Source organism: Delphinus delphis, chromosome 13 (assembly GCF_949987515.2).
Source record: "Delphinus delphis chromosome 13, mDelDel1.2, whole genome shotgun sequence".
NCBI lineage: Eukaryota > Metazoa > Chordata > Mammalia > Artiodactyla > Delphinidae > Delphinus > Delphinus delphis.
The window spans coordinates 84,948,904-84,962,103 of record NC_082695.1 but is presented as its reverse complement, the minus strand read 5'-3'; the positions used below and the strand labels follow the sequence as shown (position 1 = coordinate 84,962,103).

The following is a 13,200-nucleotide window of genomic DNA, read 5'->3' as shown; positions in this document are numbered from 1 at the left end:
ATACTCATTCTTGGTAAAATGCTAAAGCAAGTGGCAGCGAGGGGAATAAAGGAGCTGCAGGGATGAGTGAAAGTGAACAATGGGTATGGAGACAGAACCCATAGAAACAGAAACCATTTACATACCCAAGGACTAAGAAGTAGGAGAATAATACCCATTACGAAACAGTATATATATATATATATATATATATATATATATATATATATATATATATATTCTTTAATTGATGGTTTCCTGTCCCAATTTACATTGCCCTGCCAGATGAACTGTGTATGGAAACAACTCTAACGTCCATTTTCAATGTACCGGTTGCATGTGGACATCTGCAGTATGGCCACATAACTGTGTGTCCTTGTAATTATCATTTGGAACTATGCTACATTAGGTTATATGGAACCGGTATTAACCTGTATCCATTACAGTTATCCACAATCAACAGCATTCCTAATTAAAATTGTGAACAATGAAATTCTCTTAAAAATAATTCCCCACGGCCAATCCCCATGCCCCTTCATTCTGAAGTAGTAATTCACTTCCTGCCAGGCTATTTCCTCCCTTCACTGCTTATTCACAGTCTAGAAAACTAGGAAGAAAGTCGGGGGAAGGGTAAGCTGTGACAAAGTGAGAGAGTGGCATGGACATATATACACTACCAAACGTAAAATAGCTAGTGGGAAGCAGCCGCATAGCACAGGGAGATCAGCTCGGTGCTTTGTGACCACCTAGAGGGGTGGGATAGGGAGGGTGGGAGGGAGGGAGACACAGAGGGAAGAGATATAGGAACATATGTATATGTATAACTGATTCACTTTGTTATACAGCAGAAACTAACACACCATTGTAAAGCAATTATACTCCAATAAAGATGTAAAAAAAAAAAAAAAAAAAGAAGTGATGGAAAGCAGAGGAAAAGGCCAGCATTCAGCACCGTAGCATGGCACAGTTTTGTGATCCGGCCCTACCACCTGCCCCTTCCTTTACAGTCCCACCTCAGGCAGAGCTGAAGTCCCTGTGGCTCCTGAACTCGCCGTGCTCCTGGCTGAACCTCCCCAAAGCCCTGCCTGGAATGGGCTGCCCCTGGCTGCCTGCCTAACCCCCACTCACCTTCACATCACGCTACCTAGCTGATGAAATATTTTTTGAATCGGCAACAAGAGTCAGAAAAGACTTGGGCATTTCTTTACCTGAGCTTTCTCCATCCATTTGCAGCAGATATCATTTTGATCTTTTAACCCTAAAGACTAACAGCACATACTGATGCTCCATAAATATTTAATATTAAAAAAATCCCCCGCTTCACCCCTTCTAAGCACTTAAACTCCAGGAATTTCTCGCAGTGTTCTTAATATGCCATGCTATTCCATACTTCACTACTTTTGCTCTTTTGTTCCCTCTAATAAAAAAGTGTCCTTTTTTGCCTTGTGTATAAATACCTCCTCATCCTTCGAGAACCAACTCAAACCCATCCTCTGAAAGAAGTCTTTCCTGCTGCTCCCAAGCAGAGCTGGGCACCCCTCCTCTGTGGACCACCATCCCCCGCTCTTTCCCCTGTAGTCTGCCTCTGAGTCTGTCTCTCCTACTTGGAGCACGTGACCGCAGGGCCGTTGCACCACCTGGGCCTACTTGAAGAGGAAACTGTCAAGAATCTGCCCAATGGGAAATGAATGAATACCTGAATCAATGGTTGTACTTCCCTCGTATCTACATTTCCAACACCTCCTCTTATTCAGTCTCAGACAAATCAAAGAGCAAAACCCTGTAGAAACTAAAGGACTTTCAGAAACACATGAACAGGAAGAGGGAGGGAGAAAACAGGTTAACAATAAAAATAAAATAAAAAAATCACAGGACAGGCCAAGGAAACCAGAGGAGTAGCTGCCCTTCTGTATTTCACTCCTGGGATCAGGAGGGCTAAAGAATCCTGTGATTCCACAATAGTATTTTAAAGTCACCATGGAACATTTTAAAATAAAAATAAAGCAAAAATTACTTAAGTCACTGAGATAAGACCTTTTCACTAGAAAAGACCTTAGAGACAGAGGCCAGTGTTTTCAACTACAACAGCAACAAATGACAATGTGTATTTTATTTCTATTTTCTTATGAGCTGATCACACTTACTGCCTTGGAATAAATCTATGACCCTACTCTTCCAAGGCAAAAATTCAAGAAAACACTATCACAAAAAAGGAGCACAGGATATGGTGGTGACGAAGATGCCCTCCTCTCCCTGTGAGGAGAGGCGGAAAACAGTTTCTTCTGTTTCTTCCCCGTTATCCTAACCATACCCCCGACTCTCTCCTGGATTTACAAAGCAGTTCACTAAAAAATATCCTACAATCGTATCTGAGAAAAAGTGTATTTTATTTTAATATAATAACCAAGATATCTCCTAGATTTTCAAAATAAAAAGTGATTTGTTTATAAAAAATATAAAATAACATCCATTCAGTATTTAAATGGTATTTCAAGGACTTCAACAACAGAAGAATAAACTAACAATGTACATTTGGTATTCCTCACTGACAGGAAGAGAGACAGTCAGCATTATGTGGGATTTTTAAATTTTCAAACTAAAGACAAAAATATACCATTAAACAAAAAGCATTAAAATATTATACAGATAAAATATGTAACACATCCTTTATAACAAGAGTATTTTAATGTTAGTTTTGATGTGTTTTATAAAATTGAGAGATGCTGCCCTTTATATTGTTACATGCATAATTTATGACATGATATAAAACAAACTTTTTCTATCTATGTCTTTTTTTCTATGTCTCTTTAACCAAAACAACCAGCCAAACCAAAAACTTATTTTATTTGGATACATCTGTAGATATGATGGCTGTAATTAATTGTTGAGCTAAAAATGCAATCCCATGGGGCTCTTAATGATTTAGGTATACACAGCTTTAATTCTCAGAGCAGACTAAAAATAGTGATTTTCATTTATTCCTGCTGCCTAAAATTACACACAACCATGTATTTTTAAATATTTCCAGCCTATAAAAATTACTAATTTTTGCCACTTGTGTTTATCTGCATTTAGACTTTGATTTGGATAAATTAAGCTCTCAAGTGTTCCTTGCTTTATGAAACTCTGCATGTTGTACACTTCAACACAAATAAATGACTTGTACCATTAGAGGTTTAAATAATGTAATGTATTTCATGCTCAGCCTGAAGCTGGATTCCAATGAAGTTGCTAATGCACGTAATGATTAAGTGTAACTCAAATACTAACTGTGTTGTTGAAAACATGACAGGCAATAATTTGGTCTATTATATTCTGCCATTTAATTGCCTAGTACAGACATTCTCTGACACGTTATGAAGCAATGATTTACAATTATTCAAGCTGCAAAGGTCAGAAAGTGACATTATAATCATCTACATAGAGATCCCTTCTAATGCACAAAAACTAGGTAATGCCACACACACACAAAAAAAGAGTTTTGCTGCATTAGTAACTTTCTATTTAAGGTTTCTTAAACCAACTAAGAATAAACAGTTCATAAGCACATTAATACACAATAGAAAATGTCTAGAATCTTTTCATGAACCCAGAGGTGACAGATTTAGTAAATGCCCTATTCTCTCCTGATTAGGTAAGTACTACTCAACTGTTTATATACAAGATTCAAGACTAGACACAGGGAAAGCGGTCAGAAAATAACATAACCCCTAAATCATGCATACTGGGGTTTTTGTGAATAATGGCATACAAAAGTTAAGTATCATTTCCCGGGTTTACTGAACTCACAGGCTACTTACTAATTTTCTACTTAGTCTTTTTTTGTAGTAACTAGTAATGAAAAACAAAAACCATAACCCAAGAAGATCAATTTTACCCCTCTCACCCTAATGGAAAGACAATAAAATCTTCACTTTTTTAGGCACTTATTTCTCTGATACCAACATGTTCAATCTGTAACAACTCAAGTGCAATAAATTATCAACACATAAAGAACAATGAGGAAAACTAATAAAATTATTTAAAACAACACTTTAATATGAGAAAAGTGAAACAGAGAGAGACCAAAAAGAGAGAGAGAGAGAAAGAGACTGAATACCAGAATATTAAAATAAAATACAGTGCAAGCAATTTTTTAGAATAATGTAAGTCTGAGCAAAAGCAAAAAACAAAAGTGGCTGGGGGCTGGAAGTTACAGCTATCACATGCTAGAGAAAACAACCTAGAGAGAAAAAAAATAAGTACAAATTAAAATCAGTAACTAAAACAACAGATATTACAAAAGCAGAGAAATAAAGAAAAGGTACAGTTAAAGGAAGGAAACAGTGGTCTACCATTACTAGCCCATAATTTAACTCCATCACTAAAAATACTTTTACTCTCAGGTTTACCATCTGTACAATGGGATAATGAACATGAGATAAACAATCTCATGAAACTGAGATCAACAAATGAAACGACTGCTAATTAAGCTGTACACTAAAACACAGCACTGCTTAAATACTATTTATTACTGAGAGTATTATATATACACTAATGTGTGTGTGTATGTGTGTACACACACGGAGGAAGAGATTACTAAAATAAATGTAAATGAATTTAACAAAACATGGTTTCCACAATGATGTTCTTCAGCCACTGAGATTTTTAAGTTCTTGACTACGAAAAATAGCAAAGGTAAAGATCACGGACTTAGTAAAAATGTGTTTACCTATTTTTAAACATATGTTCCCAACAAAATTATTAACTTCTATATAAGGTGTTTTCTATTACTTTTTATTTTCTCCCCCACTAAGCCCTATGTCCGACCCATAGCACATTTTCATGTTAACTATCCAACAAGTGCTAAATATAAATTCACCTATATTCTATAAAATTCCTCTTGGGGTCATGCTCAGAAGTAAGAAAAACATTAAGAAACTGTAATTCAAAAAGTGCTCCTCCTAAAAGTGAAAGTAAAATGAAAGGCTTTTAAATGAAGTTATCTATAACATGTTCTTAAAACAGGGAGTGCAGAGCAATACATTTCTGAAACCTATACCCTGACATAAAGCATGTAAACCATGGGTAAACAAAACTTAAATCTTGAATTCTGAATCCCAGCTAGCATTAGGAATTAGACATCGAATACAATACATTCAGCCTCTTTGGTCAAATAACTCAAATCCATGATATACTGTGGCTAGATTTGCCGATGAGGGGGACAGAGAGATCTTAAAATTGAGCTTAAAAATTCAAAGAAGATCAGTGTAGGTTCAAACAACTGAAATAAAAGTTTAAAAGGCAGTTTTTATTAAAGGAGTAGCTAATGCACAACCCTTAAATTAAGCCTTAGTAAATAATATATGATACATATTTGATGAGCATCTAAAATCTTAAAGATATGAAAAAGAAGTCATACAATTACAAATAAACTGAAACATTAATACTGATGTCTTTTCAACGAAATGTACTGTTTGTTGTTTTCATCAATTTCACCATAGAATATAAGATTTTTTTCAAGAGGTAACTAAGGAAAAATAGTACAACACTGTGAGTAATAATTTCACTTCAAAAATGTGCCTGCCCCACTGTTTTCATATATTATTACTCTAACAGAACTGTTTGAAAAACCGTTTATTTCTTACAACTCAAACAGTGAAGGGGTTATTAGTAAAATTCTAAAACAGACACTAAGATACTAACTACTGAAGAAAACAAAACATAGTGCAAGACCTTCTGTTTGTGACAAAATTATAGAGTTAATGTTCCTGAAAGATCACTTCACCTTTTAAAGCATGATTTTTTAAAAGGTAAAATTTATAGCAATTAAAGCTAATGAAGAAATGCAGCATAAGCTGCTTATGTTCAGGAACTAATAGGTCCACTGAGCATTTCTAAGATTATTTAGCCATCAATGATAATGAATTGACATTGTCAGTGATGTTAATGTACCAGTGCTCTCTACTGCCACTAATCTGATAGCCAATTCTCTCTTTTTTTTCTTTAACGTTTTTTACTTTAATTTTTAACCTACATTCTGCTCTATCCCTTTGAAACACATGGAATACAGAACAACCTATGATACTTTTTCTTTAGCATTAAAGGGTATTTAACTCATTATTGTTCTGTGTCAACTACATAGGTCGATAGGCATTCTGCAGTTTACTGAAATTCTTCAGAACTTTTCGCTTCACTGTAAAAATATCTACCCTGTACAAGTAACTGTTATGTGACTTTTAAATCAAATTTCACATAAAAAATTAAGAGAACTATTATTTCTTGTTCAAATAAAAGTCAGCGACTATTGTAATTTTAAGTGATACAATTTGAGAATCTAGATTGATTTTTCTATGTATACACACACACACGTAGACTTCTCTGACAGCCATATAAAACTCAACATAGCTATACGTACTTATAATTCTTTACTTGGGAATCACTATATAAACCATTAGTGCAACATGCCAGCTGTACATGCTAAGCAATGAGCTAAGCAAGTGTGCACTGCTCAAATCACACAACCAAAGCCAATCAATCAGACATTGTTTTTGACGCTACATATGTCAGAAACTGCTCTCTGAAAGTTTCTTCTTCTCTTTCCAGGTTTTGGTAACGCTAATAAAAAATGAATGGAATTAGGTTTCTAATAACATAGTATGCAAAAATTATTTCCTTATTTTGCAGACACAAAGAAGAAACTGCTTATTGTCATAGCACAAATTTTCATTGGAGTCAGGGCCTTCCTCTATCCTATAACTCACATGGTAAAAACAATAAATGAGGTATCTTTTAAAATTCCGAGACCTGGAGCAATTAAATGAACCATGTGGCACTCGACCCTTGCAGCTAAAATCAGTAGCAACAAAACTCATTCTCCCACTGATGTTCAGGGGGCTTCAGGGCAAAGGTTCATCTTCATTTACTTTAGCTCCAAGTCACTGAACCATCAATTCTGCCAATGAATAAATCACAGGCCATGGTTAATAAAACTGCTTGCAAAGTTATTTGTAAAACTATCTTAAGGGTCAAAAAATGCAACTGCATCCTGGGATGAAATGTACAGTCCATTAAAAAACAGAAACTGTTTTTGACTTAAAAGATATTTACACAGTAGTGCTAACCAGAAGAATCTTCCACTGAAAAAATAAACTTAATACAACATGTACGCGGCTTCCCTGGTGGTGCAGTGGTTGAGAGTCCACCTGCCAGTGCGGGGGACATGGGTTCATGCCCCGGTCCGGGAGGATCCCGCATGTCGCGGAGCAGCTGGGCCCGTGAGCCATGGCCGCTGAGCCTGCGCGTCCGGAGCCTGTGCTCCGCAACGGGAGAGTTTTTTATATATATATATATATATATATATATATATATATATATATATATATATATATATATATATATATAAAAAACATGTACACATTGCATAATTTAATTGAATCCGAAGTGTTTTGTGAATTAACCATAAGAACTGCAGGTTCCTCAGGTTTCACATAAAGTGTTTTTATACGATGCACTTATTAGTTAATTTCTCTAGCATAACAGCATTAAAATATACTTTTAATCAGAAGTAAGGTATTAAAATCCAGCTCTGAATGTCCTATGATATACCATAGATGCCGTGGCATTTTAAAACCTTTCAAACATTTCTGCTAAATTAATTAGTGTTGCATTAAGGCGTCTCATTGCTTCCTATTAAATGCAACACATTTGAGTGACAATTAAACATTGTGAATGGTTCTTTAGAGGAAAGAGCCATTAACTAAAACAGAAAAAACAAGTTTTGAAATAACGTTACACAAAAACCTACATTATACACTGGTTTTTTAAGCTTCATCCCTGCAATAATCAGTTCTCTGAAATTAAATCTTTTTCTGCTTTTTTCCTTATAGAATGTGTCCAATGTATCCAAAGAGCCATTAATGTGATTAAAATTAAAGCGGTATAGCAAAAGAAAAAAAAACATACATATACAATCCTGAAGCTATATTATGTATTTTTTTATGTCTTTAAATGGAATTTACACTTCTCTCTGGCAATATGAATGAACATCCTATAATTTAGTCAATTTACAGATTACAGGTTCAAATTGACCTTGTAGCCCATAAAATTGCTCATCTTCAGTACAGGATTAGAAGTGGGAGAAGAATGTCATAACTGTGTTTAAGGAATTTACCATAACAATGGAAAGAAGGATACGCATGCATAATTTTAGCCACTCTTACTCCTATCAGTTTTGAATTCTGAAACAATGGATACCCTGCACATGCTTCCTGGTTCACCACGGTAGAGACGGTTTCAATTTACTCACCCACAGACATGACACTTGTATTCCCTCATCCCAAGGTGCCTTTTGACATGGTTTCTGGCATCGCCAAGCTGAGCTGTTGCAAAATGGCATATCTTGCACTTGAATGGTTTTGATCCTAAATAAATTTAACATAAAGTATGATTTGAATTTGAATAATACATTACTGATAAAGTTTTAAAAGAGGCCCAGATCTTAAATCATACTTATAATCTAATTACAAATTTCTGTCCCCCAAATGGAATACCTGCATTCCTTTCTAACTTGAACAGACACGCATTCCACAATTATTCCACCAAGAAGACTTTAATGTTCCAATGAGTATTTCTAACTTTCAATAACATTTCTAAAATTTAAAGTCAAAGGTGATACACCTGAGCAGTACTAAGCAGATGAGATGAGCTACATAATTTCAAATATTTTTCTTACAATTCACAAAAATAGTTTTAAAAGTCATTTAACATTTTAAATGGAACATTTTTAAAACATAAATGCATACAGAGTAGCTGATGTTTTTTAAAAATATATTTATTATCAAATAAATTTCTCAGTGGCCACATCCCCGTTCCCTCATATTTCTACAGCTTTGAATTTTTTCACATTAATATTTCAGTTTTTTTCTAACATCCCAAATTATTCACAATATTACTCTTTCAATACCATACAATATAAGAATATATAGTGGATAAATTATTTGCTTTTATGATCATTTTAGAGCCAAAAATCTGTGATGATTCAGCAAATCAGAATTACTGACATTATGGCTATTGTTGATTTCAAGAACATTTCAACATAAAAGGCACAGTACCAACAATTTTTTTATTTCATAAAGAAATAAGATTAATCTATACTCAAAAAATGAGGAGACAAAATTATTTCAAGAGTCCACAAACTTACTGTCAATAATAGGTAGATTCTAACTGGAAAATAGTTAGTAATTGATAATCAGTACCCATATTAACAAGAAGCAACACTCTTTCAAAGTGTAACACATATATACCATTTTCTAATTCTAACCTTTAAATCCTCAAGGAAATAAAATCATTTAAAAAAACACAGTTTAAAATTGGTACAATGTTTCCAAATTTTTCATAGCATGTTTAGTACCTACTTGGTGAAGTACCTCTTCTAATACAGTTAGACAGAATATGAAATATGTGGACTTTAATAAATATACAAAAAGAGCTCAAATAAAAAAGTTGCAGTAAATCATTTTTGATCAATGGAACTTTGCGCAATGCCCTTGAAAAAAAATCCTCCAAGAATACTGTGCTGAAATTGAAGCGCTCAGTAAAAACTTTGAGTCTTAAATTTCAATTTAATTCCCAAAAGCTGACAAAAAAAGTGAAGCATTTAATTTTAATCTTCTAACAGAAATAAAAAAGTCAACAGTACTAAGCACGGGCAAAGTTGAATATTTCACAGTTCAGAGACAATAAAGCCAGATCTTCTAATACTTCCATTTCTACTGTTAGAAGTAGAGGTAAAATATATTTAGCACCTGAATGGTTGTATCTCGTCAGCTTTATATGTTTAAATGTCAAAAGCAGGTTGAGACTGCGGCTTACAGCAATCACATTCTATCAGTCACATTAGAAACTACAGTTTATTTAAATGATTCTGATAAAACTAAGCCTATCACTACTTTGAAACATTTCATCTTGACACAGCATTCTATAAAGGGACTTGTAAAAGAAAACAGTGAGAAGAACCAATTCACCTGTACTTTAAATTAAACTGCACTAAAGGTAATTAGGAAATTATTAATCAACAATAACATCAGGACTCTAAACGAAGAAGATAAAGCTCTCTCAACACGTGTATTATTACAATTTTGGTGAAAGGATCCAAAATATCTCGTGACTCAAGCCCTTGTGTGCTCGCTCTGCACTACAGGGTGTGAGTTCCTCTGTGTGGCAGCACACGGGCCACGGGGGCCGGACACAGACCTTCAGCGCTTTCAGTGGACTGTCCGTGGCTCCCTGGTGGAAACCGCAGTTCCTTCGGGTTTCAGCCATCACTGCTGGTGTGCTGACAACACATCCACGAGTCACTGTTGACTGTTTCCATGTAGAAATCACGGAGGCCCTGACTACTTTTTGTATCTTACATGCAGAGATGTGTTAACATCTCCTTCCTGGCCATAAAAATTCTAATACTACGGGACTAGGGGTAACAGTTTTCTGTATAAGAAAACAAGAAATGTCCCATTTTTTTTCCTGACAGCGTTTCCATTTTTAAGCCTGCTAGGCCCATTCCAAAATGAATCCAGGCATAGTATTTTTAAGGCAAAATTTGTAAGACCACATATTTCTAAATTTGTCTTTCAGGCATATTGAGATTATTACAAACTGTCAATATTATTTTAAATAGTCCCACTCCATGAGACAGCATTACCCTCAGTAGTTTTTGTTTTGTTTTAATTTGGCCTGTGAGGTTTTCTGAAAGGGAAAAATGAAAGAGGGTCTCTAGCTTTCTGGCACCTCACAATGTTACCTAAATAATTCCAAAGACTTTAAAAACAAAGCCTCCCCCTCAGACCTGCACTGGCCTTCCTCAACTTCATTCACTGCCAACTGCTATGTATACATGGACGTGACACTGACACTTAAAAAATCATAAGAAGACTTTAGGTCTTAAAGAATCAAGTAATATGGATACAACCCATTATCTAATGAATGCTTCTCCACTCCACAATCCTCCCTACACTGAACACTTCACTGGTTCCTCTGCTCAGCTGTTTACTCCTTCATTCAACAAACAGCACTGAAAGCCAGCACCACATGGGGGTGAAGCAGTGAGCAAAGCAGAGGCCCTGCCCTCACTGCGCTTAAACTCAACGCACTAACTCCCCCTAACCGCCTCTTCCCAAGCTGTTCTGGCTTCTAAACCGTCACTTATTAAGGTACAAACACCACCAGCCCTAATGTTCTCCCACGTGTGGACATTTCCAAATAGCGCCAGAGACCAGCACGCTCTGAACAGGAAGTTAAGGGCTTCAGACAGTCTTCCGACTTAATGACCTCTGGTATAGGAAATTAAAGCTCTAACTACCAGAACAATGCCGGAGAGAAAATGAACAGCTTTTCCTGTATTACTAACGCAAAGGGAAAGGAGACGCTGCACTTTCTGGTCATGTGGATGGCTTCATACCAGCGAGCACTCAGGAAAACTCTGGGAGGCTTTTTTCCCACAATCCTTGATAACCAAAACTCATTTGTTTCTTCAAGTGCTGCTTTTATCGTGTTAAGGATGGGAAGAAAAGGTTACATAAAACGTATAGTAAATCACAAAATATGAAAACAGGGATTGGAAGAATAAGCCCTTTTCCAGTTAACCATTAATAACAGTCCCTGAATTACTATTTCATGGACATAAGCAAAGTATCAGAGAAGCAATTCTTTTTAAGATGCCCCCAGGAAAAAAAACAAAAGAAAACAACAACAACAACAAAAAAGCCTTGGATTAAAACCTGGAGAGCAACCTCCCCGCAAAAAATGACTTGCAAAATTGAAATGTCGGCTGGCACTGGGGACTCAGGAAGAGAGCTCTTTGCGGTGCCTCAGAACACCATAAAAATGTACTTGCTGATAAGCCAACAGGAGATGTTAAAAAGTATGCTAACTTTTACTAAATGTTACAATCAATGATGTAACTTATATAAGTAGGGTTACTCTGTCACATATTGATAGTTACCTCACTTTCACATCCACATTAACTTGATTTTAAATGCAATTAATACATATAGTCAAGGAAGACTAATGGACTACATTCTGCACTTAACCTGGTGGACATTTTCAAATGGCACAAGTGACCAGTGCAAACCTATTTTGCATTGTAAACGACTAAATAAATCTTAATGGATTAAGAATGATCAGCTATCAACACACAAGGGAAATTAAGTGCTGAAATGCCTACATTGATTATTTTAAATTATTAGCCTTACTCTGTTCTTGAATTTGTATGCTTTTAGTGAGCTTTAACACATTTACAAGACTTATTGACTATAATTACAAGAGAATTCAAGTAATGGACACATCAATTATAAGCAACATGTCTTGACCAGACAGTTGCATAAAGAATTCTAAAAAGAGCTCCATTAGCATCTTCCTCTTAGTTTTATTCAGTTTTATCTGCCTTAAGAGGGCATGTTAAGAAAGAACCTATTTTCTGCACACATGAACGAGCCTGATTTCTAAAACCTATCATTTCAGAAAGTGAGCGGCAACGTGGTACCGACAGAGGTATTAATAAGGCCAACAAATAAGTATTTGACCTTACTCTCCAGGGGTGGTTCTACTACATGGGAAGAGCTGGGATCAAGAGTACAATGTTTATATTTACCTAGATTAACCTTATGCAGGTTGCCCTGTTACTTTCTTCAGAGAAAAACTTTTATCTATCTTTAATCACCCTAAACTATTAATAATGTTTCATACCCTTTTGTCTTCCTCCTTGTAACCGTGCACTAAGTTTCAAAAACTGCATGAATTTAAAGTATATCTTTAATAATAAGCCATTATTTAAAAGTACAGTAAAATAAACCTTACAGTTTTAATGAAAATATGTTCATTGAAATGTGAATTTATTATTCAAATCCACTCATAAATTCAACCATGGAGACAGAACTTGTCTAAGCAGAGCACAATGATTTAGAAAAGCTGTCCATTTAAAACAAAGAATGTATGGCAGGTTTATAGAAACAGTGCAGCGAATTTTAACATAAATTTAGAATAGTGGCTTATGTATTTTCCACAAAAAGTTTTTTAAAAAAATTTCTACCTAAAATTGAACATTAAAATGGAACACTACATGTGACAGCACAGAAATTAAATCAAGTGCTACCTCCATGCAAACCAAATCCCCAGGACATATTAACTTTGAAAAGTGTTCACTAATTTTGATCCTTGAAAGCAGAATCTTGTTGCCTGGGAGTT

The 13,200-nt window shown here is 35.2% G+C and overlaps 1 protein-coding gene across 2 annotated transcripts in view; it reads right to left on the bottom strand.

The window, feature by feature from the left end:
• The window catches only part of ZNF407 (zinc finger protein 407), a 420,562-nt gene that overhangs the window by 377,812 nt on the left and 29,550 nt on the right, over positions 1–13,200 (bottom strand). For both annotated transcript variants that reach the window (XM_060029226.1, XM_060029227.1), the window contains exon 3: positions 8,267–8,381. In XM_060029226.1, the coding sequence (XP_059885209.1) occupies positions 8,267–8,381 (115 nt within the window). The remainder of the gene's footprint in view (positions 1–8,266; positions 8,382–13,200) is intronic.